The sequence below is a fragment of the Aphelocoma coerulescens genome, chromosome 6 (assembly GCF_041296385.1).
Source record: "Aphelocoma coerulescens isolate FSJ_1873_10779 chromosome 6, UR_Acoe_1.0, whole genome shotgun sequence".
In the NCBI taxonomy this organism is placed as follows: Eukaryota; Metazoa; Chordata; class Aves; order Passeriformes; family Corvidae; genus Aphelocoma; species Aphelocoma coerulescens.
The window spans coordinates 21,566,907-21,593,947 of NC_091020.1; the positions used below are offsets into that span (position 1 = coordinate 21,566,907).

A 27,041-nucleotide genomic window follows, 5' to 3' on the forward strand; every position below is an offset into this window, starting at 1 on the left:
AAACTGGAGAGGAACTGATTACAAGGGGTATGCAGTAACAGGACAAGAGGGAATGGCATCAAACAGAGTAGTTTGGATATTAAGAAGAAATTCTTTACTGTGAAAGTGGTGAGGTACTGGAACAGGCTGGCTTGAGAACTTGTGGCTGTCCTACCCCTAGGAGCATTCAAGGCCAGGTTGGATGGGGTTTTGAACAACCTGATCTAGTGGAAGGTTTCCCTGCCCATGGCAGACGGATGGGATCAGGATGGTCCCTTTCAACCCAAACCACTGAATGATTCTATCATTTGCATAGCCTTTCCTCTGGACTCTATGTCTAATAAGAGGTTGAGATGTTGAAGTTGGATGTGGGCTTTGATGTGCAATTCTGTCATGGGGAGTGTTTTCTAGGTTACTTTGAAACTCCAGTTTATTTCTTGCTTGAGTTTACTTTTGTTCTTATGTCTTGTTCAAGTTCATTGAGGCAGAAAACAAAGTTAAAATTTGCCTTGAAAAACCAGATTAAGTTTTTAAGTCCATTTGCTATTTGCTACCACTAAGAGGAATTAGCAGAACTACTATAATAAAATATTTTCTTACAGTGCAAAACTAATATTCAGATATTTCCCAATCATTTTCTCCAAAAGTAAATGCTCCCTATGGTAAAGCATCCTATACATAGGAGGTGTCAGTTTACAGCTAAATATCATTTCACTCCCAAATGAATTAATTTTCTACTATACATTTTCAAAAAGAAACAGTGTCAGAAGATCCTCTGTTAAAAAAAGGCCTAGAAGTTACAGCCAAGCTATCAGTAGAAAATTAGTGAAGACCATAAACACCTCCAAGTTTGACAGACAACTAACAGACATTCAGGCCTCAAGGAAACCTGTCTTGATTTTCATAGAATTAGGACTTAAACCCCTCTTTGTAACAAGGGCTACTAACACAAAATCCTGCAAAAAAACCCAGACACACTTATTCAACCCGAGAAAAGTAAATTGCCAGTTTATTTCCACTTCCTTTTAAATGGGCATTATGCTTGGAGATAATGATTTTAAGCCTTTGTTTTTGTTGGGGGCAGAGACAGACTGCTGGAAATTAATGAAGTTATCTGAAATTAACATGAAACTATTCTCTTGGAAAAGGCTGTTTGCAATCTGGAATTTGCTGGCTGCGTGACCTTAGGCAAGTGAAAGCATGTGGCACACTTTGGTTTGTGCCATGGTTTACCCATCACTGCAGTGGTGATGATGCCTTTGGAAAGGACTTTGTGCTGAGCAGCTGAAGCCAGCTACAGGCAGAGGGTCATCATTAACGTTTGTGGTCATAATAAAAACATGCAGCAGGTCTTAAGAGATGTTGTGACACAGTCACATATAGTAGCTAGAAATTATCTAAATACCAGGAATCATAGGCTTATAGTCTAGGGAAGATAAACCACAAAAGAGTCTGCAAGGTTAGTGCAGATTTTTCTTTGAGCTGACAACTTCCCATTACCCATGCTGTCTACTGCCCCTGATCATGAGTGCATCTATTTCTGTATGTTTGCAGCACAATTTTTTTCCCCTGAAGTTCAGTCTGAAATCCAGGCACACTAGAGCTTGCCATGGCAGCATGGTTATTGCTCATGCATTCACTCCACACTTTGGGAAACAATTCAAAGTACCAGATTATTTGTATGCACCACAGATTAGTTTCTCTCACAATAAATAACCAAGGCTTTCAATTAATTTTTCTTGACTATAAGGAAGAAGTTAGAACACACAATGTACTCTGAGGCAATATTTGTATTATACTGTGCATGCCTTATAAGAAACAATATATAAAAATTAATACTGGAATTCCATGAAATTCCAGCATTCCTGTCCAACTATTACTGAAGTTAGTTGAGTGGCTTAACTGCAAACAATGTACATACCACAACATGTTAGGTAGACAGGCATATAAGAACACTTATAGCTCTTATTGTTGCAATAGACTTAACAAATGGATCACGGCAAGAATTCAGGTCCGACATAAGATTTGCTAATGCAACAAAAACCTAGGTCTGGTATGCTCAGCTATACCCATGGAGAATAGCTCAGCTTAGCGAAACCACATAATATCTAGTTTTTCAGGTCTACACTTAAAAAAATTAAAAGATCCACTCTCAGACAGTGATTCAACAGTAGTGCTTTTTAAACTTTTGCTGCTACAAAGCAGAATTTTTAAGGAAGCTGTCTTTAAAAATGCAAACTACAATCGCTTCAATTGAAACTATGTTTGGCAGGAACATTTCTTGGCATTGCATCTTAGCATATGAAGAAAAGTATGTTTTTGACATAACCACTTAGATCATGTAAGATTCAGTAAACTCTGAACCACCTATGTGTGTTCCATGCAGACAGATGTGGAAATCAACTGGTCATAGAGCACGAGGGGGTACCCAGCTGTTTCAAAGGAGGAGGAAAATAACATACCACCACGTTATGCTGATCTCTTCCTGTATTTGCACATCTCTCTTGGATTTATCCTGTGAATATCTACTCATGGAAAGTTCTGCCTTAAGGTTTTAAGATTCTGATACCATAGTAAGATTTTGTCATCAAATATCCAGGTTTCTAAGGAGTATTTTGACATGCTCAAATTGAAGCATGTGAGTCCACTGAGCATGGTGAGAATGCTCACAGGCTTGAGCAATGTTTTTTCAGACATTCCCTGCACAACTAGGCTGAATTGGCCATGAGCAGGAGAGAAAAAGTAACTTGTAATACTTCAGGTTAATACAGGAAAGCAGAGCTAACTTCTTTCTCTTCTCTATTTTACAACAGTATTAAAACCTCAGACTAGATGGAGAATGTCATCTATGCGAAGATGCAGCAGAGGTGTGGCGCTGCCTTTCAGGTTTAGGGCTTTTGAATCAGTTCACCAAAAAGTTGTGGATTGTTATAACCCTCACATATAGACCCACTTTGGATACTTTAAAGTAATCCTGCTTTGTTTGCAAAAGTGCAGATTAATCCCAGCTACAATTTTATGACAGCAGAGAGTGTGTACTTTATTTTTTATGTACCAGTAATGCATGGAATCAAGCTTTCCATCTTGTTTCTGAACTTGTTATTTAAAGATAGCTAGTTTAGACCAACACTGAGCTCTGGCACCATTTAAACCAGTTTAGACTACTTAAGGTGGTAAATTGCAGACAATGAGGAAATTTTCTGTGTTCTTCCCCCGTCCATTGAGCCTGGGCCATTGAGTTCTTGCCCCTGGGCTTAGGATGCTTAGAAAGCCTGCTAGGCTTTTATTAGGTCTGCCTTGCTGAGGAGCCTAAGTGTCATTGCAGCTCTGCAAGTACACACCCCCCGCAACAGTATTTCAACAGTATGGAAAGAGTAGATATCAAGAAACTGCATTCCATCGAAATGAGCTTTACAAGGGATTATTCCAGTTGGCATGAAGGTTTCTGGGGAGAGAGAGAGACTTGAGAAAGGTCTATAAATTAGTATTGAGTGCCTAAGTATGAATTATTTTAGGAAAAAATATTTTTCAGTATTTCATTCTTATTTTTCAGGGGAAGAAAAAAATTCCATGTTACTTTAAACTGAAACAGAACTTCTTTTAACTATTCAGAAATACAAAAAGTCATAATGAAAGAGTCTTGAGATGCCAACTGTACCAGCACACCAATAGAGACACACTAAAAATACTTCAGTAACGGCCAGCTTCTGCTTTTTTCCTCTCAAGCCGTGTATTTAACATTGTTCTCCTTCACTTAGGAACATTTCTCGTTTTCCAGTTCCCTCTATTCCACCAGTTCTTTCGAAGATTAGGAAATATTACAGAACTTAACTGCGAAAGCCATCTTCATAGGACATTAAAGCATTAAGCAATTAATTAAGTTTTTCTAATTTGCATAAGACGCATACATCATAATGAGTCACACGCTATTTCCTTACAGCTTTGAAAGAGACACTTTGAAAACACTCCTCTTTGCGCTGCACATGAAGCCGACACACATTTTGCTTTGAAATCAGTGTCCTGTTATCCACTCCAGACCCGTGTTTACTTCCCGCACTTCCCTGCAGCGCCCTGGCCACCGCTAATAACTCCGTTTTACTCTAAAACTTCTGCCAACTTCCTCGTGCCTCGGCGCCTCCCAATCCCCCCGCACTCCGCTGCGGGAAGGGGCTCGTGCCCCCGCTGCGCTCCCGCAGCAGCCCCCGCGCGGCTCCGTTCCCGGAGGAGACCGGGAGCGGACCAGCCCCTACCTGAACTTCTCCCCGGCCGGCACCGTCAGCTTGTTGAGTTTGTCCATGCCCGTGAGCGCTGCCCCGCAGGACGCGCTGCCCTCGGCCCGGCACCTGCCGGCGCCGCCGCTTCCCCGGGCCGGGCTCTCCCTCCGCCGGGTCCCGGCCGTGCCGCGCTACCGGAGCCTCTCCCCGTCCCGCCCGCAGGCACCGGCGGAGGAGGGACCCGGGGCTCGGCGCGGCCCCGCCCCGCCCGCGGCGCGCACAGGTGGCTGCGGAGCCGGGAGCCGAGGAGGAGCCTTTGGGAATGGGGCCGAGGGCTCGCCGATCCGCCGATCCACCGATCCGCCTGGAGCTGCCGGAGCGCCGCCGGGCCGCGCTGGCCGGGGCAGCTGAGGAGCGGCGCGGGCGGCCCGGCTGCGCAGCGGGCGGATGCGGACGAGCTCAGCAGGCCGTGCCGGGGCCGGTGACCCACTCGCTGTCACCTGCCCAGCTCAGGTGACTTTGCCGGCTGCGGGGAGAGGTGAAGGCGCCTGGTTCCCCTTCCCGCTCCTCTACACTTCTGGTGAATTTGTGCCAAGTGGGAATATGCTGTGTGGGAACTTTTCCTTTCCCGAGGTTCCCCAGCAAAAGCAAGAGAAAACCATTATCCTATCCCCATTCTTTTGAATGTAACTGTAAAGAAAAAAAAGTTTCTTACCCTAATTCTTAAACTAAGGCAGGAGAAAACCCTGATCCTTCCAGAGACACAGCAAGGCTGTTCCCACCCAAGATGCAGCATGGCAGCTGTGTTTTATGGCTCTGATATCGCTAAGCCTGGGGTTTTTTGCTAGTCTTGAGCTCAACCATATTTTCCTCTTTAAAGACGAACTTTGGAGGCAGCCAGTTGCTTCTGAGGGGCAACGTGGGCAGTTGTTCCCATCAAGCCTTTATCTGAAGGGCTGATTCATTTGAATTCTGCACCTTTGGAGGATGGTGCTTGTTGCTCCCCTACTGTATCTTTGGCCTCTCTGCAGCTTAGTTTATAATCTAAGGCTGTTCTAGGGAAGAAACCTAGTAGTTATTTTTTTAAAAATTGTACAGCTGCATCATTTTAATATGCTTTGATAAGTACAATATGTTTTGAGGACACACAAAGCTATTTCTTGGTGAGATTCTCATTGCCACTTGGCTAGGTTTATGCATGGAATTCTCCTCCCCAGATTGTACTGACTGAAGTTTTATCTTGTGAAACTGAAGGAGCAAAACAGACTTTCCTGGTTAGTGCAGGTGGCTCTTGGGAAATAGCCTGCCATGAGATTTTTGTCTTTGATAGTATCATTCTGATCTTGGCAGGCAGGTGCTTTTGGTCTCTGAGCTTTCAGCATAGAAATCACTTGATATTTTAATACAGTATTTTTCTAGGCTGGGCCGATAGTGTACAAATTGCTTTTTTTGGGGTATCTTATAAAGTTTGTGGGCTTTAAGGAATAATATAATGTTGAATGTCATGTAATACACACCTGGAATTCCACATTGCATTGTATCTGGTTGTGGACCAGTCAACTTTGCAATTTTACTCCCTGAAAGTTATTTTGGAAATTAAATTAATTTTGAATTAGTTAAAATTCACACTCTGACAATGTGAAGAAGTGGGTATGAATAAATTGCTGTGTCACTTTCCCTTTTGCTTATATAATCTTCCCACTTATCTGAACACATACCAGAATAAGAGATTTGCTCAGTAGGCTCCTGCAGTGGTTTCCCTTACACAACAACTGCCTCTTGCCTGGCTGTCACAGAAAGCCTGGGCTGTTTTCCTTTGGGATCTTTGGTGGCAGCCTGTCATCTGCAATATTGTGCTGGTTTCGCCTTGTTTCTTCCTGACTCAACCAAAGCTACAGGTTTAAAGCTCTGCAGTGCCCCGTGCAGAGGCTGTCTCGCCTGTCCTTGCAGTGCTGTGACCTCCCTGGTCCCAGGAAGGGGCGGCTGCTGATGTGTCATGCTCAGGGCAGTCCCTGAGTCCCGTGCACTCAGGGCTTGGTGACAGTTTGACTCACACAGGATTTCTCATCCCGGTCATCTGCCGGCCCCTGTGTTTCTGTGGCTGTGCAGTGACATGGACTGGGGAAGGAGTCCACTGCAAACAATCTAGCAGAAAGTCAAAAAATTAGGGGGTTTTAACTGCGTCAGTTCTTTGATTTGATTTGGTGTACATATGTTTGTGAGGGTGCAGCACAGGGTCGGCGGAATAGGGCGTGTGACTGCTTAGATTGGTACAGCTGCCAAGAAGTTACTCCTAAGAAAATCTTCATTAAACAAGGCTTGTTCACAAGATTTTGTGGCACCTGGTTAGCTCTTTCTGTTCTGCCTCCAAGTCAATCTGGTCATCTGCCCCAGTGCTGAGAAGGCTGGTTTGGGTGCAACAACATAAGAAAACCACTAGAGAAGAACCTTAAAAAAGAAGGGCATGGCCAAGCCCCTCCAAACAGCCCTAGGCCTCTCCTTTTTGCCCAGAGGTGTTTTCAGAATTTGAACTCCTGGCCCATGTTGGGACTGATCCTGTCTGTGGTCAGGTGGACTTGTACAGCCCATATGGACAGGGAGGGACATGTCACAGTGTCCAGCTAGCTATGTGGCCCTGCAGACCTGCACCAGGGACAGGGCAAGGAGCAGGAGTTTCTCCATCCCTTCAGCCTTACTCATCACCCCAAAACAGTGTCTCTGGGGGTCCAGGCTGGAGGTGGGGGCAGGGCCTGACTGACCTTCCTTCCTCTTTGGGAGCCCTGGGAGAGCCTGGAGGTGGTGGTAGGTTTGAGCCATGCAGCAAACATAATGTCATGCTATTTTTGTGGTTGTAACCCCAGCAACTCTCCCTCTTTGACATAATAAGCTCATTTGGATAAGGCAAAAGAGGAACTGGGATTTGTTTCACCATGTGGGTGGCATCTTGACCATAGTGGTGGTTAACATGAAACTCTCCTCCCCAGCCACAAGGGCTGTTTTAGATAGATGAGGATTTGTTTCCAGGGATGCCGGTGTCACCTCCCTGCTCCCTGGAGCACATCTGGAGCGAGTGGGGATTGTGCTGCTGCCTACTGAGACATGGCCTTGAAGCCTGGGCCAACCTGCACTGCCCAGCTGAGCGATAGGGCCCTGGGGTGTGGGGCATAATGCTGTCCCAGAAGAATGTATCTTGAAGTCTTGGATGAGGCATTTTGCAGAGGTGTTCCCACAATACTGGTTCTCTGGAGCAACATCACTGAAGTCTTTTACCTAAATTGTATTTTATTATCTAATGTTTTAAGAACCCACATCCACACAGACTCTGTCACTTTTGTGATTATGTAGATAAGCGCTAACTTTATTTTCCTGTATATGGCTGCAAAAGATAGGGGATTAATTCCTGGCACTGTTACCTAAAACAAGTAATGCAGGATTTGCCAGTAAATTCCCTTGGCTGGATGGCTTACAGAATATATATGCATTCTATTTTAAATTTTTGATGCTCAAAATGCCACTGTGATTTTGAGAAAGGCCTTCTAAATGCTTGGATAGATTTTCTAAATGCCTTTGTCTGTTGCAACATAATTTTCTCTTCACTGCAAGTGTTGTGGCTCAGTCTGTGTTGGTCTCTCTCATCCTCTCCCAATATGACTGCATAATTCTCAATTTATGCTCATAAATAGAAGGATTTTTAAAAGCAACTTCTTTATCTTGTGTGTTCAGAAACAAAACCTGTTTTTTATCCCCTCTGCTATTTTCTGCTTTTTATTTCCCACCAGCTCTTTCCTTCCACATGCTGCCTCATTCTGGTGGCATTTTCTGGTTTCTGTTTCAGAGCTGTGAGGCCATTGAGGCATGGCCAAAACCAGACTTGCTGAAACAAACTCTGTCACAAAGACTGTGAGCATCCTGCCTTCCTTTGGTCAAAATTTGCTGTTAATTGCCAGGTATTTCCTGTTTCAAGGCTCCAGTTCTCTGTATCCTATTGTTAGGATAATTTTTGATTTGACTTTGAATTTCTGAGTAGATAAAAAACTCCTGTAGCACAGAAACAAAAAATCAGATGACTTGTCTAAAGCATTTTAGTTCTTGGTAAGCAATGTCCCTAGATCAGAACAAGCATCTTCATACAGAGCCAATTGTAGAGAAATCATTAGGCAAAATCCAGAGTTCGGCTGCTATCACTGACAAGACTGGTGTATTTTCTTGCCCAAAGGTTTATCTCTGACTCCTTTGATGACTACCTTTTTTTATTTCCACTGAAATTAATGCTTTCTAGTTTAACACCTTCTAGTACATGGTTTGTATGATGATTTTGGGTTTGTCAGGGGTTCCTGGTGAAGCTACTGAATTTAAACATAATATATCAGCTGTGTATATCTTCCTTTAAGATTCATAAGTTTTGATGCTAACACTTTTTTATGGAGACCATTTTTGCCATTGTCTTAATGCAGTTTACAGGTTATGAGTGTGTTTAGTCTAGGGAACCCAGGGGCCTGTTTGAGTTCCTGATCTGGGTTGGTGCCTGAAGCCACATCCTGACTGCAGGTGGGCTGAGGCTCAGTGGTGCAGCAGCATCTACCCATGGCAAGCAGCCTCCTCTGCATGGCAAGAAACCCTAGGAACGTGTCCCAGGTAGGAGCTGTGGCACACAGGAGAGATGGGCAACCAAGCTGCAGGAAAGAGTGTGAAAAGTCTGAGCCAGTGTACAGGTACAGCCTTGGCTCTCAGTTGCCATTTCTGAACCTCTAGGGTTTCACACAGCTGAAATAAAAAGCAGACAGTTTTAGACTCTATCATAGAGCATAAACGTTTAGCAATGATAAGCTGAATAAAAAGAACTCCAAATAGATTGGTTTAAAATGATGATTTGCAGTAAATCTCTTTAATGTTGATTTTTGATGCTTTGAGGAGACAGTGCTGCATCAAAGGACCTCAATCTATGCATGGCTATTCAAGAGGAAGCTATTTTTTACAAATTACATTAATGCTCATAGATACAGTCTAGTGCCTTCAATGTATGTAAAACTGCCAAGATTTCTAATCAGGTTTGATTTGAACTAAGCAACCAGTTTGATTATCAGGTTTCATTTTTATTCATTACGTGACGGTATAAGTCTTACTTTTTCTCTCAGTCATGTTCAGAAACCCATTTCTTAACCCCTTCTCAATTAACAAAGTTTTCTCTCCAACATTGTTAGAGGTGATTGGGCCAAATTTTTTTCTTAGAAGTACTCAGGAGTGAAGGATGCAACTGTTCTTTATAGGAAAGAATTAATCAAGAGAATTTCATGTACAACTTTCTCTTGACAGGTGTGTTCTTAGATTTTGACTTCCCTACTTTTGGGGAATGTGGAGAATCACAGGATGTTGCACAATTTGCTCTTTAAAAGACAGCTTTGTGAACTTTTGCTTGGCTTTTCCTTTAGGAAATCCTGGCAATAGAGCAGCACTAGAAGTTCTCCTGAGCAATACATAAAATGATTGCTGATTCACTTCAAAATATCTGTCTGATTTTACTGTCTTGAGGTTATAGTTTTTCACTTAGCTCAGAGGTACTTTTCCCTGCCTATATCTACAGGCTGTCTTTAATCTCAGGTTGATAATTGCTTTGAAGAGAGTATGTATTCAAATATGAAGGACTCTGTTTAAAAGACATATCTACTGCTTGAGCTCTGATTTTGTACTACTGGATTAGCACTAAAGGGAGATCCCCAGCCATAGAAGCACTGTAATGTGAATGTAAATATAACTGGTCATTAACAGGAATTTGGCTTGATCAGTCTGTGTTCACATGAAAGTTAGGAAATGATTGCCACAGTTCTCTTTTTCAAGGCTGTGGAGTGAAAATAGCCCAGACTGCTACCATCTACATCAGAAAACAGTCCAAATATAAACTGTCTGAATCTGAACTGGAATCTGTAGTCATCTTGCAGGCTCAATTTTTTCCTAACAGAATCTGCTCTTTGATGGTATTCTGTATGTATTTGATTTCTTCTGCTTTCAGAATATCCATAGAAAGATGTGCCAGCAATGGGCTGTGGTGACAAAGAGCGGAGGGGAAACAGAGAGTTAGCAGTAGACTGTCACATGCTGCCTTTGAGGGTTTTGTGCTTGATTATATGGATCCGAATGCAAATTTGTGGTACTTTATGCCAGGCCAAAAATGCACTCAAACTCCATTGTTTGAAATGATGTCAATTTAGATGTAGTGTTTTGCCCCCTCAATTTCTATTTTGGTTGACACACTGCCTACTTAACTTACTGTTCACTGTCCCATAGCTGGTATTTGGAAAGCATGAGTTTATGGAACATGATTTCTCATTATATTCTCTGTATTTGCTACTTACTCATTGCTACAAACAGGTGAAGCAGTTCTGCTTTATGTTTAAAATAATACATCTCTGTTTTTTCCCAACTAATCTATTTCAATGGCTTTTTTCCTTTTCCAGGATGCATATGTGCCATTTTAAACTAGAAAACACTCCTTGTACAGGGAAAGTTACATGTGGCCTTTAGTTGTGTCTTAGCAGATGAGAGGAGGGTATATTTCTGTCCCAAGTGTTTTTAAATGATACTGATTTTCAGAAGTTTTAGTCTTCTTGCTGTGAGTCAAATGGCTCAATACCACAGTGTTGATTTTGGAAGACTCCTATCAACTGCCCTAGAAATCTTAAAACTGTAATCATTTATCATTTTGGATACCAAATGGCATACTCAAAGTTGGTCTTAAAGTACTAGTAATAGGAGATGCATTTGAAAATGCAGCTATAAATTTTATTGAATGGGATTTGGGTTTGTCATTAGGCTCACTGGAGGAAGCAGGTCATACATGTAGGTGTGTACTGTAGGCAAAGATGTGAAAACAGTAAATTTAGTAGGATTTTCTCATGAAGAGTTTTCTGAGCAAACACATTTTAGCACCTGCTGAGAATATGTGTTTTATTTCTCTGGGGACTGTGCAAAAAGCTGCACTTCTGCTTTTCAGTTTTACTGTCATCTGTTCCATGTGCATACAGAAACACAAAATTTGCTCCTACAGACACACTAATTATTTACTGTCAAACTCAAAGTGTTTGAGATCTGATTGTCTAAGCAGCAGTGACCTGTGTTGGAGCCAACAGACAGCCACACTGACTCTTGGGAGCAGCTCTGCTTGTGCTGCAAACCTGATCCCCTTCCAGCAGTCAAGAGTGACTGCAATGGAGATACCCCTAACTGGCCTGCTTAATCCCACTCTGAGCCTAACCACACAAGGGAGGGTGTAGGGGCACAGGCTGGCAAGCCACGCTTGTTTCTGACTTTTCTGCAGAGCTTGTATACCCTGCTCTCCTTCCTCCTCACCCCTTGTTGCAGTAGGATTAAATGGAACGAGTTTGCTTTCTCATCCATCTTCCTGTTTGGGGTGTGGATTTGCCCTGAGGGGTACCCAGGAGGCCTTCGTGGGAGCAGCTTGGGATATTGGGCCCTGGCATTGAGAATGAGACTTAGGACAGGGAAGGATCAGGGAGAAGCAGTGGTTTGTGTCCTTCCTTTCAGCAGGTGCCTACGAGCATCAGTCAGCATCCAGGCATAGATGGTGAATGGTCTAAATATGTTTGTGTCCCTGCTGACAAAATCGCTCACACAAACAAAAGGCTGCACAAATTTTTAAAATTTCAAAGTGAAAGGAATGTCTTGAAATAAGGTTATTTTTGTATAATGCTGTTACACATACTATGATGCCTTCAATATCTGGAAAATGCTGGAAAACTAATAATTTTTAAACCACTTATTTCCTGCACTGGCCTGTAATACATACAGCCAAGGGAAAGGGTTGATGGGTGTATTCTCTGGCAGAGTTTGGTAATCTGCACTACTTCACTGACCATAATTATGCTGTCTGAGCATTCTCCTATTCCTGCTTAAGAAAAGAAAAAATAATTTTGTCGGTAGTCATTTCTATTTCCACGTGTTTCCATCTGCTTAAGACTGCTCTCTTCTGTTTCCTGGATAACTGGAGTTGCCTGACACTGTGTTCTGGGAGCAGAGATGTCAACGAACATAAAAAGTTTCAGAAGTCTTTTTCACACAAAAATGCAGTGTATTTGAAATATCACCTTCAAAAAAAAAAAAAAATAAAAAAGACAGTAAAATGATCAGGGAGATGGGGGACTTTCTAAATAAAGAAATTATTATCTTATTAATTAAAAGTATCAAACTACTATTTGAAATAATAACAAGAGAACGTTTTATGGCCAGAGATAAACACTTTAATGGAATACTCTATTCTGTGGAGAAAAATTGCTCAAACTTGTAACTACAGCCATGAAATTTTTCTGTTGTCCAAGGCTGCAAATTTTGTGGATTGCTGCTAAGGATATGTTTACACAGTTGGTAACTTTAATTGCATTAAGACCACAAAACTGTAGCAGGTGAATTGGAGTCCTACACTATATCAGAGAGGGTTGTTATTTTTATAGATCCTAATGTGAAACATTTATTGCTATAGTACATAATTTAAAAGAGTTTCGTCAGAAATTTGTGGTCATATGAGCCTGCATCTTTCCACTTTCAGAGTATATTGGGAGAAAAAATTCTATATTTACATCAAATACTGGATTTTGGAATAACTTCAGATTTGAAATACAAAGGGAACCCAATCAGAAGTGAAAGAAGAAAGAAAATATGATAGAATTCTACATGTAAAGAAACACATATATGTAAATTTGAATATCCATTATACTGCACTGTATTATTTGTAAACCATCTTCCCTTTTCTTTATATATTGTTCTAATAGAGAACAAGAAGGTCACTGCATTGAGGAAATTACAATCTAAAATATTTTGTGATTGAAGAAAGTTTCTGACTCTTAGTTTAGAAATAATATGCATAGATGATAACTGTATAAGGTATTTAATTTCTCGTCATTAGTGAATTTTACCAACATCTGCAGCATGGATTTAGATTTATAACACCTTTCTCTGTATTGTAGCTAACTGCCTGGGGTTATGTCATACATTTGAAACAGTCCTGTTTGTTTTGTCCTAATGATGTTGAGTCAGGATTATGTTATAAACAGATTGCTGAGTGAAGACTAGTTTGCTTATGTAGTATTTGTAATTTGAAACTGTTCACAAGGTGTATATTATTTGTGTAACTTTTGCTACAAAATGTTCATATTAGTTAGGAAGATAATACTGATACAGTAGAGTCCAGGGACTTCTTCCAGGGAGAAGTTATTGGTTTTGAAGATATCTTTTCCTTAAGTGCTGTGATTTCTTTCAAGCTTAACCTTTCCTTGAGGTCGGTTAACTTTGATCATTCTGTTCACAGGAGAATTGCTCTTTTCATGAAAAAAACTACTCAGAGTATCATGAGCTTCGAAAGAAATTATAGATTTCTATTATTATTCTCATTCCTGGTGGAACTGATAGTACCTGAGTCGAAGTGTGCAGTGTAATTTCGTTTGTTTCAGGTGCTCCATGGGGTGTTACCCCAGCCCAGTAAGTGACGCACTGTTCACATGTGTTTGGAGGCACCCGCCCGTACCCATTCGCTCGTTCTTTTCTTCCTTAAGCATCAGGTGCAGGCTGCTGTCACAAATGTCACCTGACACAGACCTTTTGAGCTGACCCAGAATTGCTTTGCTTTAAGAAAGCCGATCCACAACAATGTCAGAGTTGATAGAAATGCCGTAATAGAGGAACGACATTTTGAGCTCAGTTTAGAATGAGTTTTAAACTTGAGCCCGGGTGTCTGCTGGAGCTATGCTGTAGGGCTGTATTTCAAAATGTTTTTGGGGCATTGGTTGTGAATGAAGAACACTTCAAATCTGTCCAGAAAGTGGTGCTTTCCCAGAAACTGGTGTTCCATCCTGTGGACTCTGCAAGGTGCATGAGAGGTATAGATGTATACAGATATGTTGGTTTTATCTTAGGCTGGTTTGGGAGCATTTACATCTTTAATCCTGAAGAATTTATTCCCATTATTCATTGTGGTTAACAGAGAATCTGATACTATATTCACCTTGATGGTGGTAGAAAAGTGTTGCTGGAAAGACCTCGTCTGTAAGGTCTGTGATCAGAAATTAGCTGCATCTGTTGTTTTGCAGTGTTTACTTAGCTGCCTGTTTTTGCTTTTAAGGGAGAACCCAATAAAATACCAACACACTGGAGGTATATGATACATGTTTAGTACTGCTTTTGGTTAAAAGCTGAAATTGTTGAAATTTGTTGGTTTATCTGTAATTTTGAATAAATCCCTGGAAAGGGATAACCTAGCAGAGAATACCTGTAAGACTATACATGTGAATCATACTTCTATTTCTTTAAAAATAATAAATAATGCTGAGAAATAATTGACTTTGGAACTCCTTTTCAGGGTGTATTTAAATCTATCTATTCATGGGCTATATGTGAACAATATTTGTACCAGTAATATAAAAGTAGTATAGCTGGTAGTTTGTGTTGACATTCCAAGCAATACAAAGAATTCTTTTACTTCTGTATTCTTGAACTGTAATATCTATTAATTAAAGAATCAGTGTGGATATGTCTTATATTCTTGTGTATTTCTTCAGAATATTATTCCCTGAGTCAGAGGAATGAAAGGAGGAACTAATACACTGATAAAGGTAATTAATTATATCAGCCAGATCAGTGATTTAGGAAAGGATTGATTACACTTATGAAATGTGTGGTAAGGTATGTTCTCTGAAATGGTAACATATTTTTAGATTATAGTCTATATTCTGAGAGCTTGGTAAAATAATAAAAAGCCATGAAACTGAGCAGTGAGGAACTAAATAGGAGAAACGACAGAGCTGTGGTAGCAGGTGTCTGTCAAACTCAGTGCCAGAATTGTGAAGAAGAAACTGAGACCTAATGCTCTGTCAAGGATATCATTGGAGAGTACCTAAAATATATGATGGCAGTAGGTAGAGGAGAATGGAAAACAGGAAACCTAGTATAAGAACTGTAAAATACATAAAATCTCCTTTTTTTTTCCTCCCAGAATTCTTGGCTATTAGAAACAGGAGATTGTCTGGGTTTAAAAAATCAGGCATGGCTTGTGGAAGAATAAAATAAAGTATTTTTAAAGACAGATTAGGTAATACTGTTGCATTATCATTTTTAGCAGCAGTCCCAGTCCAGACCAAAACAGATTTGGACAGGGAGACTGACCTGCCTCCCTACTATCACGGTGTTCCGCAGTCGTAGGGAGGAGAAGAGAGATCCAACAGGCAGGAATTGTGCAGCAAGATTCCTTTATTTAATTATTTTACAAACTCTTTTATAGACTTTTTTCTTCATAGTCTAATTGGTCAAAGGATCAGCCACCCTTTGGGGTGACTGGCTAAAATCCTAAAACATCCATTGTCAAAATATTTTTCTACTGTACTATAAACAAAGCTTTGCAAGGTCGCAGGTGTTCATAGTTTATAGAACTCTACTAATATCTTCCGTGAGAGAGAAAAATATCTCACGGGACTGGAAAAAAGCAAGAGAAATTCTTGCTAGCTGCGTATTTGCATCCACACCCTACTATGGAGAATGTTCTTTAATCCCTCTGTCCCCCAGGAGGTTGATAAAATAACCTGCAAGATGTGGTCTGAGTAGTCCTAAACTGTAGCATCCTGCAGGAAAGCTGCTGTTAGTGTGGCAAAAGACTGGCCATAGTCTGGCCTGAAGACAGTTCCCCTCTTCAAGAATTCAGAGCATATCTGAATTTTATTTCTAAGAATTACAGACAAACATTAAGACTGTAAAGTCAAAGTGTGTTTATACTGTGTGTGGGGGGAGCATGGTGCTGGAGCTGGTGACAACTGAGCAGTCTCTGGAACAAGCTGTAGCAGAGCTACACCTTGAGACAAGACATTTCTGGTCATATGCAGCACCCATTAGAGCAGTGTTCCTGCTTCTGGCAGCTGAGCAGCTCCTGTGCTTGATGATAACTCCTCAGTTCCTATACTGTACCCAGTGCAAGCATACAGGTGCGCTGAAGCACTGAAAATGAGAAGGCCAGGATGAAGATGCTTGTGACTTATAATTTCATAAATAGGTACATTATAATACTGTCTGTATTTAGGTGGTTACAGATGATCTATCCAGAGAGGCTCTCTGATGCCCTGAGTCATGTGTTGATGAGTGTCAATACATCTGCAAGTAGTTGTGCACAAGTGCTGCCAAGTCAGTGTCTGTGGCGTTACTAAGATAATCCTACATTCCTCCCACTGGTTGCTATTGGAAAGGGCCTTTATAAGGAAGGTGCTAGTAAAAAGGTATTTATTTGCATGCTGAACACAATTTCTGCATTTTGGGGGGCAAATCTTTGAAATATGTATTTTTAGCCAGGTTGTTAATTCTATGGGTTTCAGACAGTTGGGTTTCAGGTCTTGAATTCTGTTGCACAACGGGCTGCTGTGGTGTTCCTAGCAAGTGCACTTCATCTTTTCCAGGCCAGCTGCACTGAGCAGCCTCCTCTGAAGCTGTTTCAAGTGTCTGGTTGCTGCAGCCCCAACTGTCTGGCTTGCAGCTGCATCAGACCCTCCTGCTACGGTCCCTTAACTTCTCCTTGCAGCTCATCTTGTAACTTTTTTACTTTACTTGTCTTGGTGACCCCATTTTTAAGTACTGCACTTTTCATTGTTTAGTGTCATCTCAGCCTATTCTTTTGTCATTTTTGAACTGAATAAAGTTCACATGATTTGGTTTAATACTTTCCTTCGTTACCTTAGAAATAGTGCATAGACCACCTGCCATCACAGCACAAACATATGAAGTAATGAATGAAGCTCCACATGCTTATACAAAAGCAAAAAGAGGTTATGTTTTCACTCATTTTCACAGAGGCTAGACTAAAGCAAGAAGAATGAAATGTCCCTCCTGCAGAGAGCATAAATATATATTGATCACACACTGTAAAATAAATATTGTATTTCTTTCATAAACTGAGAGGACTCCACTTTGGGCACTTGGAGCAAAATGAGCCCAGACATCTGTTCTGTTTTCTGCCCAGTGTGTAGCTGAGCTGGAGCACATGTGGAATTCTGCTAAAAAGAGATTATAAATTAATAGCCCTTCACACTTCATTGCTTGAATGAGCCAGAAGTTATTTTCTTCTGGTTTTAAGTCCCAGGTGCAGCACTTTCTGACTAACAAATGTGATTGTCTAAAAGGGAAGAAAGACCAGTGAATTGAAACTACAACAACCTCTTCTCTGTGGTCTGAGTACAGCCATGTAATAGGCAGCAGGAAAGCACATCAACTGACAGAGTGGAAGAAAGGGATCCTGTCCAGAAATATGATGTTGGTGAAGAAGTGGTTTGTGATTTGGGCAACAGGTTCCATTTCTGGTCCTTGCTTCTGGCTTTGTGTGGAAACGTAAGCAGGCCATTTGGATGTGTGTCCTAAAAGGTGACCCATTTCTTTGATTTTTGGTACCCAAATGGAGTTGCTGCATACTGATATTCCATTGCTATTTAGGCTGGTCTAGAGTACGAACGAAGAGAAACATTTCTACTTTCACTAAAACTTAGTGAGATGAAGCTGACTGTTACAGCCCCTCCAGCTGGACCAGCACGTGCTTTGTTCTCAGAGGCTGATCCACCCTTGCTCTTCAAAGGGAACTAGTAGATCCCTAGTCTGTCTCACTGTTATCAAAAAGTATCTCTGATGTACCTTGCTGAAGGTCCCTAAAAATGAGCATAGTTTCAATATTAAAGGAACACTTATAAATGTTACCCCTGCCCCCTCTAATGACATTCCATAGATGGCTGAGCATGGCAGGCTAGCATGAAAAGTGATTGGGCAAGGTTGACTAATTCTATAATTTTCTAATTTGGAAATTGTCCTGAACACAAATGAACGTTAATGTTAACATATAATGGAAAATCATGGGGCTGAAGAGGAGGGGACTCTGGAGACACTTCTAGGCTTGTACTGATTTATATGTTATATATATGTGTATATATATGTACATAATCCAGCTAAAGCTGCAACATCTGTGCCTATGTGCTTTCCTAACTGGGATAGGAAGGACAAAATTTGCCAAGAAGATATTCAGACAGCTGGAAACTGGTTTCCATCATGCCATCAAGGGTGTTGGGAAGATAATTTGGGATTTTCTCTGACATCTTTCATTCTTTATCAGTTCTTTGGTGACCTCCAGATAATATCAACTGGTTTTTCATCTGTTTGAGAACGTGATTATTTTCAATAAGAAAGGACAAAATTAATTTATCTCATTGGAGCTTCCTGATGCAGTTTTCATGAAAATGGAAAAAAAATCTCTCCAACACTGACAATATATCTTAACTCTGAGGCATTCCTCATAATTACAATAGTGCTAATTCAGTCTAACAGTGGTATGTGCATAAAGAAAACCTTTTATCATATATTCTTTCTGCTCAGCCCAGGGGCAGGAATATAGTACACAGAACCACAGGAATTAAACATTGCCAAGTTAGTTCCCACTTTAACCACACCTGCAGTACTGTAGCACAGTAACATCTGAACTGCCTCCTCTGCTATTTGAAAAGTAGGAAGACCCCAGCAAATATCTGCTTATCAGGACTTGATCAGAGAATACAAACTTGTATATTCTGTGCCTTTTTATATATTTTCAACTTTTGAGAGAACTGTTTTGCTATTATTTCTTTTTCAAAGACTGAATTACATTCTCCAGTGAATTCCAATGATTCTTGTATACAGATACCTATTTTCTCTCTATGAGCTCTGCCAAATGTAGTTTTTAGCTACACCTTTATGCTTCTTAGTTGTGAAGGGGCCTCTCCTCCTCCTTGAGTAACTGGTGTCATTGCAAAGGTCTCCATTGCTCATGACAGGATGGAAGAGGCACTGCTGCAATGCGAGTGTCTGTTGCCCCCTTTCTGCTGCAGAAGTGTAACATTTTCTACTGCTGTAAAAGAAGGCAGAATGGTGTTGCTTTGCTTAACAAAAATTTCCTAGATCCTCCTGTGAACAGGAGAATATCCGGAGTTCATTCTAATCTTCAGGCAATGGCTGCCTCTGTAAATATTTGGTGCCTGGGTAGATTTTTCTCACAGCCTTTCTGTGTTAAAAATGACTAGATAATGCATAAAAATGGGATTTGAAGTAAGCTTCAGAGAGTTTTTTTTTTCCCCCTTTGGAATGTTTATAGCTGCCAAGGAAGTATCCTATAGTATTTTTCTGTAACACTAGAGTTACGTTCTGGAAATGTGTTCTGGCCTCTTTTAGGCAACATTTTTTATTGGGAGGTCTCACTGTATAAAGAGGTATCTTCCGAATTTCCAGTCCTGGCCTTTTGCAGTTTTGGGAATAAGTGAAGATTTTTCAGTGGCATTTAAGCTACAACAGAACCTAGGGAAAGCAAGGAACCAAATCTACTTATTTAGACATAAAACATTCAGCCTGAATCAGCACTGGTATTTCAAGGATACAGGGTAAAAAAAACCCATTATGGTATATCCCAAGGATAGAGGAAAATCTTCCCTGCTTACTAAGTATTGAAATAGAAGTCATCTACTGCCTTAGTTTTTCAGGTCAAAGCTTTCTCTGGAGTGGGGAAAGTCCAAATGGAGATTGTCTGCACAAGACAAGATTTCTGTACTGCTGGATCTTGCTTAAAGAGACAGCAAAAGCTCATTGTCTTTACCATTTTTTTAAGGAAAAAGACTAGTTGTAATAGAAATCTCATTAATTTTATTAGTATTTTTGTTAGGATTTGTCTTTGGTTAAATGTATTTAAGTGTTGATGTCTGTGTGAAAGCTGAAAAGTGAATTTTCCACATTAGGTTGTTTACCTTCCTAATAAAGAAATAAAAGAAAAAGTGTGAGTGGAGAGGGGAGAACAAAAAAGGTGTTAATGTGTGACATTTCTAGTTCTTGCAGTTTGAACTATGCAAGTGCAGCCATCTCCAGTGGAACACCTCAGCATTACAAAGGTACTTTCCTGGTATGTAACAGCTCGTACAACAGAGAATTTGTTCATATGATTCAGGAAAAGATGTTGCCTGTTCTTGGAAGGCAAGGATGGAAAATTTCAGTTTGGAGTTCTTAAAAATTATGATCAAATCAAATAAAAAAGATGTTAGAAACTAATCTAGAAATCACTCAATTACAGAATACTTACTTGATTTAAGAATAGCAAATTTTTCTGCATATACTATAAATTCCTGGTGGAATAAAGTAGTAACATTTTTCACAGAAGTGAAAATTGATAGATGTTTATTTCAAGCAAAGGAGACCAAACGCTGCCCACACCATAATTAAACAGAACTTGTAATTATGTGTTCTGCAACACAGCTCACTTATCACCCAGGATCTTCCATAACTGCATGTTGCTATATACAAATGGTAAACTCAAGACTTGACACCTCAGACCTGATTTGCAGGTGAGGATTTCTCGTTTACCTGGCCATCTGTCACAGCCAGAACAGGCTTCTGAATTTGCACGTGATAGAAAGTCCTGATTTTGGGATGAAAGATTTCAGTCCTGGTTTTGCAAAGTAGTCCCCAGAGCTCCCAAGCTGAGAGCAAAATTTTTTCTGAGTTTGATCTGGGATGAATTTCTAATCACATTAGCTATAAAGGCAGCCTTTTAATTTCATGGTCCCTGGGAAAATGAAACTTGGGTAAGCTGAAAGCATTATGAAAAAACTTCTGCATAAACATCTGATACTGTAGGTCTTGGACTACCTACACTGAGGTGATGGAGCTGTAATTACATTTCTTTCTTGAGATGTGCTTCCAAATTTTGGATGTTTATAATTGAGTTATAGCCTATATGCCAGGTTTTGCTGAATACAGTTGTAAATACCACTCTTATTTGCACAGCAAGACAGCATGTTTGGAAAGGCCTTAAGTTCCACTATTCTCATATATCTGTGGGATGAGGTTGATTATGGTACCTGCACTCTCTTATAAAGTGCTCCTGAATGTAGCATGATGTTCTATGTAGTGTTCTCTGCAGCATAAATGTTAGCACTGACAAAACAAGCCCATGACTGTAGCCAGTGGGATGTCTGAAACTGCTCTCATGGGGAGCATTTGGAAAGTGCAGTTGTACTGGCATTCTTGAGAGTGAACTAGGTGAGTGTTTTGGGTGATCTCAGGCTTTCAGGGTGAGAGTTTATCAAATGAGTCTGCTGTGCAGAGTGAAAAAAGCACATAGGTGCTTCTGCAGGAGGAAGGGCTTTAAGCAAAGCTCCAGATTTCAACATGATGTCAGGATTGCTGAAAACGTATAAACCTGTGAGAGCAGTTTGTTGCACAACCCCAGCAGCCAGCTCCAGAGAGGGTTTGGACCAGTGACTCAGTAGTTTGCTGTCCTGTGTTTGAAAGCAGCACTTCTCTTCTGACATTGTTTTGGCAAGTGGGGAAGAAAATCTTTCATTATTGCATTTCAGGGGTAGGGCAAGACACTAGTAGAGATCACAACTTGGTGATCACACCTTAATATTCAGTAGTTGCTCAGAAGCAATCTAGGTAGACCTATGGCTTAAAGTGTAGGTGGGAACTAGTTTACATGGGGCTGTCATTAGGCTGTCAAAGCCAACATTGATATAGTAAACCCAATACAGTAAGAGACTTCATGAAAAGTGTAGTGCAAAAAAAGTTTACTTAAGAGTATCAAAACAGAATTACAATGATAAACTCTTTCCAGATAAACCATTTTGTCTTTTTTGCCCGGGTATTTTTTTCCCCTTAGAGAACAAGCACTGTACTGGCTAGAGGGAAAAGAGCCTTGCATTAAGTTAGTGGAGGTGTTTGGTGCAGAGGGCAGGGAAGCACACTCAAGCATGGCTGCAGATTGCTCCTGGTACACCTGCCATGACATGTCCCAGCAGAATGGGGAATAACTCTTGTGTTTTCACAGAGCACTTACAGCCTTGTAGACTCAAATCTTGTGGAAAACAAGAATACCAAGTGTTGAACTAGAATGGGAAAGGCAAAGAGCTTTTGATGGTGGTCAGAGAACCTAACTCCTGCCTAATGAAGCCCTCATGAAGAAACTTTCATAAAGGCAGAGACCTGAAACCCTGGCTGCTGCCAGGAGAAACACAGGATTTCAGTCTCGTCTGGCAATTACTCACTTTCTGTTTATCTGTCCGTAGTGTTTTGGTCCATTGGGAATTACCTGCTGTATGAACATGCTTGAACAGGCCTGTCTTAGGTGGATCAATGTAGATCGTCTCCAGTTAAACTGAGTGCAGAACCTCAGGCAGTTTTTGCAGTAGCAAGTAGTATGAAGTAAGAGTAACAGATTTTAGAGTGGAAGTTGGTACTAGGGATATGACATCCACACCGTGAATTTAAGGAATTTTAATGCTTTGGACAACAGAATTCATATGGCAAAACACTTGTTATTCCAGTATACAATTTGAGAATTCAAAGCCTGAATGCTCACATCAGTAGAAATGCAACTCTTGGCCTCAGTTCAATGTATTTCTCTTTGCCCCAATATTGTAGTAGATCAGATTCATGCATATCAGAAACAGAAGACATCTCCTTCGTTGACTTTATATTAATTCTCTCTACAATTTCTCTCAAAATGATGTCCCATTAGACTAAATTTCTCTGCAAGAAAGTCCTTTGATATTTTTTTACTCATCTAGTTAATTATTAAATTAAACCCAGAAGAATATTTACCTATGCTCTTAACAAATTTCTGTCAGTAGGAATTGGAATTTAATGGGTAAAAATGCCTTCAAGTGCATCCAGTTTCTTACCAATAGAGTGGAATTCAGAAAACAATTTGTAAGTAGATCAATATTTCCCCAGCTAGCGGGGGAGGGGAAAGCTACATAAAATAACAACAACCATTAGGTGAAGAAAGCAACACACTATATTAAACTGAAGTCTTCTTGGTTTCATTGGCTCATAGAGAAAATTCCCTAATATTATTTCTCTGTAGTACTGCAAGAGAAATAATATATTTGAACATTAAGGATATCCTTTGAAATGAACTTGATTTGTCATAAGTTATATAAAGGCATTTCTCAACCGTTATATTTATATTTACTTATTCAGTACTGTATTTAAATTCTATTTAAATTACTTTCAACATAGTGCTTTGTTAAATTGATCACTTAAATTGATCCATAAGTAGCAGATGAACCAATTCTGAAAATTTGACCTCAAATACCATACAAGCAAAAAGCCTCTGTGTTTTGGAAAAAGTTGAACTTGTACTTCTACTAATATTATGGTTGTCCCTTTCTGTTCTGAGAAAGAATAACACCCAGCATCTGGTGCAGAAGAGACTTTCCTGTCAGCTGATCTGAACCATGGCTCTTGTAAACATTCCAGGATCCTAATCCTGAGGAAGTCCCACCCCTGTCAATTAATGTTAAAATTCACCTGAGCAAGAGGTTTCAATTCTCATTTTTCCTGATTCATTAACAGAGCAACTGTCAGAGTACAAGTGTATTAGTTATTCAATGGGGAAACAGAAAATAATGAGACACTTACGGCTGGTGCATAGTTTTGAATCTGCTCAGCTCATTATCTAATGCATTCTGAAAAGAGAGAAAACAGGTTTTATATCTTAAATGAAGATCATTTTAATCAAGAGCAATCCATGAAGTGAAATAAATGATATTTTATAAAGTGAACAAAGGAAAGACCTGAAAAAACAGTTTTTAGTTTTGTAGCTACATGCTTGTCTCATCTTGGTTAATGCTTAACTTTTTGCTATTGGCCTGTTGTAACATTTCTAGAAAGCTGGTAGCACACACTACATTGTTAAACTGGAATTTTACCGAGCATGTGGTGGATTAAATTAGGCTGGTTAATGAATCATTCAAGAAGTGATAAGCAAACCATTTAATGTGGTCTCTTCACCACAGAATTTCTTTGGTTTTTTTTTACTCAAATCAGCAGATAAGTATAACAATGGCTGAGTGGAAGATACTTTAACAATGGCTGGGATATTATTTAACCTCATGTTTGGTCTGTTCTTGTTCTAAAGTTCTGCATGACTTCTCAACCCATGAAAAGCTGGTGATAAAAAAGAAATAGAATTTGTAGTGTTCTACCTTGGCACATAAAGTGCCCATTCTAGTGCTGAACAAGCTAATTCAGGTACTGGAAACAGTTTCACCAAATGATTTCAGTGGTTTGTGTAGTTCTATATACCTTTCACCTCAATGTGAATGAGGAGTTGATGCACTACTTTTGATGTTCAAGCTAGTGCGCAGCTTGCAGTCAAACTTCGTAAGTCAGAGTTTTAAGTTAGTCTAAATTAAACCCTTTTTTAACTATGGATTTTTCTTTAGTGCAAAATTTCCGGTAAAGTCTTTGGATTGTACCAAGATGCGGGATTACATGTTTTCAGTCCAGAAACCTTCTAATGCTAAAATGCCCCCTTTTTCAGTTTAGATTTTAGCAGAGGATAGGTCAGGCTGAAAATACGTCCATTTAATAGATGCAATTCTAACCATCCATTTCTGTGTTGTGAAGAGCAAATTTGTGTATTTCTTGACACTTCCTAGGCAGACCTACAGTGGATGTGAAATCTCTGAAATAGATACTTTCCAATGAACTCAGTGATATTGAGTTCACTGTAATATGACTGATGTTTGCCCAGATCTATCTGTTTTTTTCTGAATAATGCCCCAGCCATCAGTCCCAAACCAAACTATTTTGCTTTTTCTCTCATCAGCATGATAGATGAGTTTGTATCAGGCATACAAATGGAGACACTAATAATAAGTGTATGAGAGAAGCTCAAGTGGAGAACATACGCATTCTCAGAGAAAACATATTTCCTCAGTCTATATTTAAACTCTAGTGAATCTCTGCATTTCTTTGACATATTTGTTGTGAAAATATGCCATTTCAGACAGTAGAGAACCCCCTACATTTAATACTTAGCCTGTAATTATACTGTAACAGAAAGCAGCTGCATATCTACATGTAGTGGGTATGGTAATTAGCAGATGATCCAGCAGATCTGAAACCACCAAATTCCTGAGGAAATTTAAAACTGTATTGAGCTGTGTGATTGCCATACAGGCCCATCTGGGCTCGTTTGGGCTTCATCAGCTGTAATGATGCCTCACCAAATTGCCGCTGCATATCAATGACCAGCAGGAATAGGGCCATTTCCTCACCACCTCTTGTACTTTTTCAGTAAGAGGTGGAGGCAGCTATGCTTTTTGTTGAAAAGGTTTTATTCTTGTTCACTCCCTTTTCTTTGTAAAACAGAGCATTTAAACCTTTACTTTGTGTGTCTGAAGATTGCCGGGGTATAATGGCTTGGTGATTTCAGAGAAATATCTTGTGTAACTTTCAGTCCTTCCAAGATACTGTTTGCGAATGTGCTGCCTAAGCCCAGCCGCCTTTCCACACAGGCAAGTGCTGTGTGTATGGTCAGATGGAGCAGTTTTTAAACTTGCAATGGAGCTTGATAGAGAACGAAGCTGTGGATAAGCAATTCCTTTACTGGGGAATTTTTTTATTGAGAGTTTTAACTTATTTCTCCTCCCCCTCCTCCGGGACAGTCTTTAATGATGGGATTATGCTATGTGGTTCTCTGAGGTTTGAGATGATGGATCTGTGGGTCCAGGTGAAAGCTTTTTATTTTTTCCTTTAGTAAAATGCATTACTGATTGAAGGTAAGAGCTGCTGCTGCTCTGCAGCAGCAGAATTCTGGTCCTAGGAAAGGGTACAAAAATATCTTGCAAACTCAACCGTTTTGAAATTACATGGTAGGTTCTGTAGGAAGATGACTAATGCTTCCAGATTTTAATTAACCACTGCTTCTGTTGCTGGTTATGATGTACGTTGTTAGTGATTCATATTGGCATGAATGGAATAAGTTGCAAATGAATATGTGTGATAAAGAAGAAGTTAAAGTAGTCTCTTTCCTGGAGGAATTTGAGTTGCCAAATATACAATGAGGAACTAAAGGGACAGAGTGCTCTTTAGTTTCATTTTTTCCCCCCTTTTTTCTGTTTTCTGTGTTTTGGTTTTTATGTTTACGGTTTCATATTAGAGCACAATTTAGAAAGCATATTAAAAAATCTGTTCTCTTCTAGCCTGCTGTTGATTTCCTCATTTCTGCTGGCTGCTTCATTCACCCAGCATCAATTTGCTCAGTAACTCACTTAGTTCAGTAGCTCAGAGTAACCAAAATTCCTAGCTTGCAGATCGAGCCAACCAGCTTTGTTCTGCAGACAGCATCCTGGAGTGAGAGAAATGCTGTAGTAGTGCAAATGTTTGAGGTGTGTCTTTTGCTCCTTTACTTGCAGAAGCATATCCTGGACCTGAGCCTTTCCTGCTGTAGCTGCTTGCCACCATGGGTGCTGGCGAAGGAGAGGCCTCGCATCAAAAGCGAAGAGAAGGTACAACCTGTAATGATCTGGAGCTGCAGACCCATAAGTGGGTTTTGTGTATTTTCGTCTGGAGAAGTTTAGACTGGCTCGTGTGCATGGACTGTGCAGTACATGCAGAGTGATCTGGCATGTCTGAGGTGCTCTGCTCCAGTGCATGCGCTTGCAAGAGAGCAGTGTGTGTGGGGGTGGCTTACGTGCCTTGGCTGGGTGGGATTTAGGGCATTTTGCAGTCCTGGGGATGCCTGGTAGGCAGATAAGAGATAGCCAGTGTTGGTAGGAAGGTAAAAGGAATGGGGTAAAACGTTGCAACACAATACACAGCATATAGACCCCATCGTCTGCCCCAGGCATAACACTTCTCTAAGGAAGGCTCCTAAGTCATGAACATTGCTGTCAGCAGTCATGGACTTGATGTGTTTTGGATTCTGTGTTTGCTTTGGAGTTTTTTTGCCATGCTTTTACAGTTGCTGAGATTGTGCAGATGGATGGTTTCAGTGGAGTTGTTGCCTCAAAAAAGTTTTTG

General features: G+C 40.4%; 2 protein-coding genes across 20 annotated transcripts in view; one reads left to right on the plus strand and one right to left on the minus strand.

The window, feature by feature from the left end:
- The window catches only part of BLNK (B cell linker), a 92,188-nt gene that overhangs the window by 40,090 nt on the left and 25,057 nt on the right, over positions 1–27,041 (minus strand). For 8 of the 11 annotated variants that reach the window (XM_069019739.1, XM_069019734.1, XM_069019733.1 and 5 more), the window contains exon 3: positions 23,652–23,698. In XM_069019739.1, coding sequence (XP_068875840.1) covers positions 23,652–23,698 — 47 coding nt within the window. Of the gene's footprint in view, positions 1–4,229; positions 4,423–23,651; positions 23,699–27,041 lie in introns of those variants that run through there. The other 3 variants (XM_069019738.1, XM_069019737.1, XM_069019736.1) reach the window with 2 other exon arrangements.
- Positions 25,209–27,041, plus strand: part of DNTT (DNA nucleotidylexotransferase) — a 140,087-nt gene continuing 138,254 nt past the window's right edge. For 4 of the 9 annotated variants that reach the window (XM_069019745.1, XM_069019741.1, XM_069019753.1 and 1 more), the window contains exons 1-2: positions 25,209–25,534; positions 26,435–26,527. Coding sequence is in view for 6 of the 9 variants with exons in the window: in XM_069019741.1 (XP_068875842.1) it covers positions 26,482–26,527 (46 nt within the window). In the remaining 3 variants the exon portion in view is untranslated. Of the gene's footprint in view, positions 25,535–26,434; positions 26,528–27,041 lie in introns of those variants that run through there. The other 5 variants (XM_069019742.1, XM_069019743.1, XM_069019744.1 and 2 more) reach the window with 5 other exon arrangements.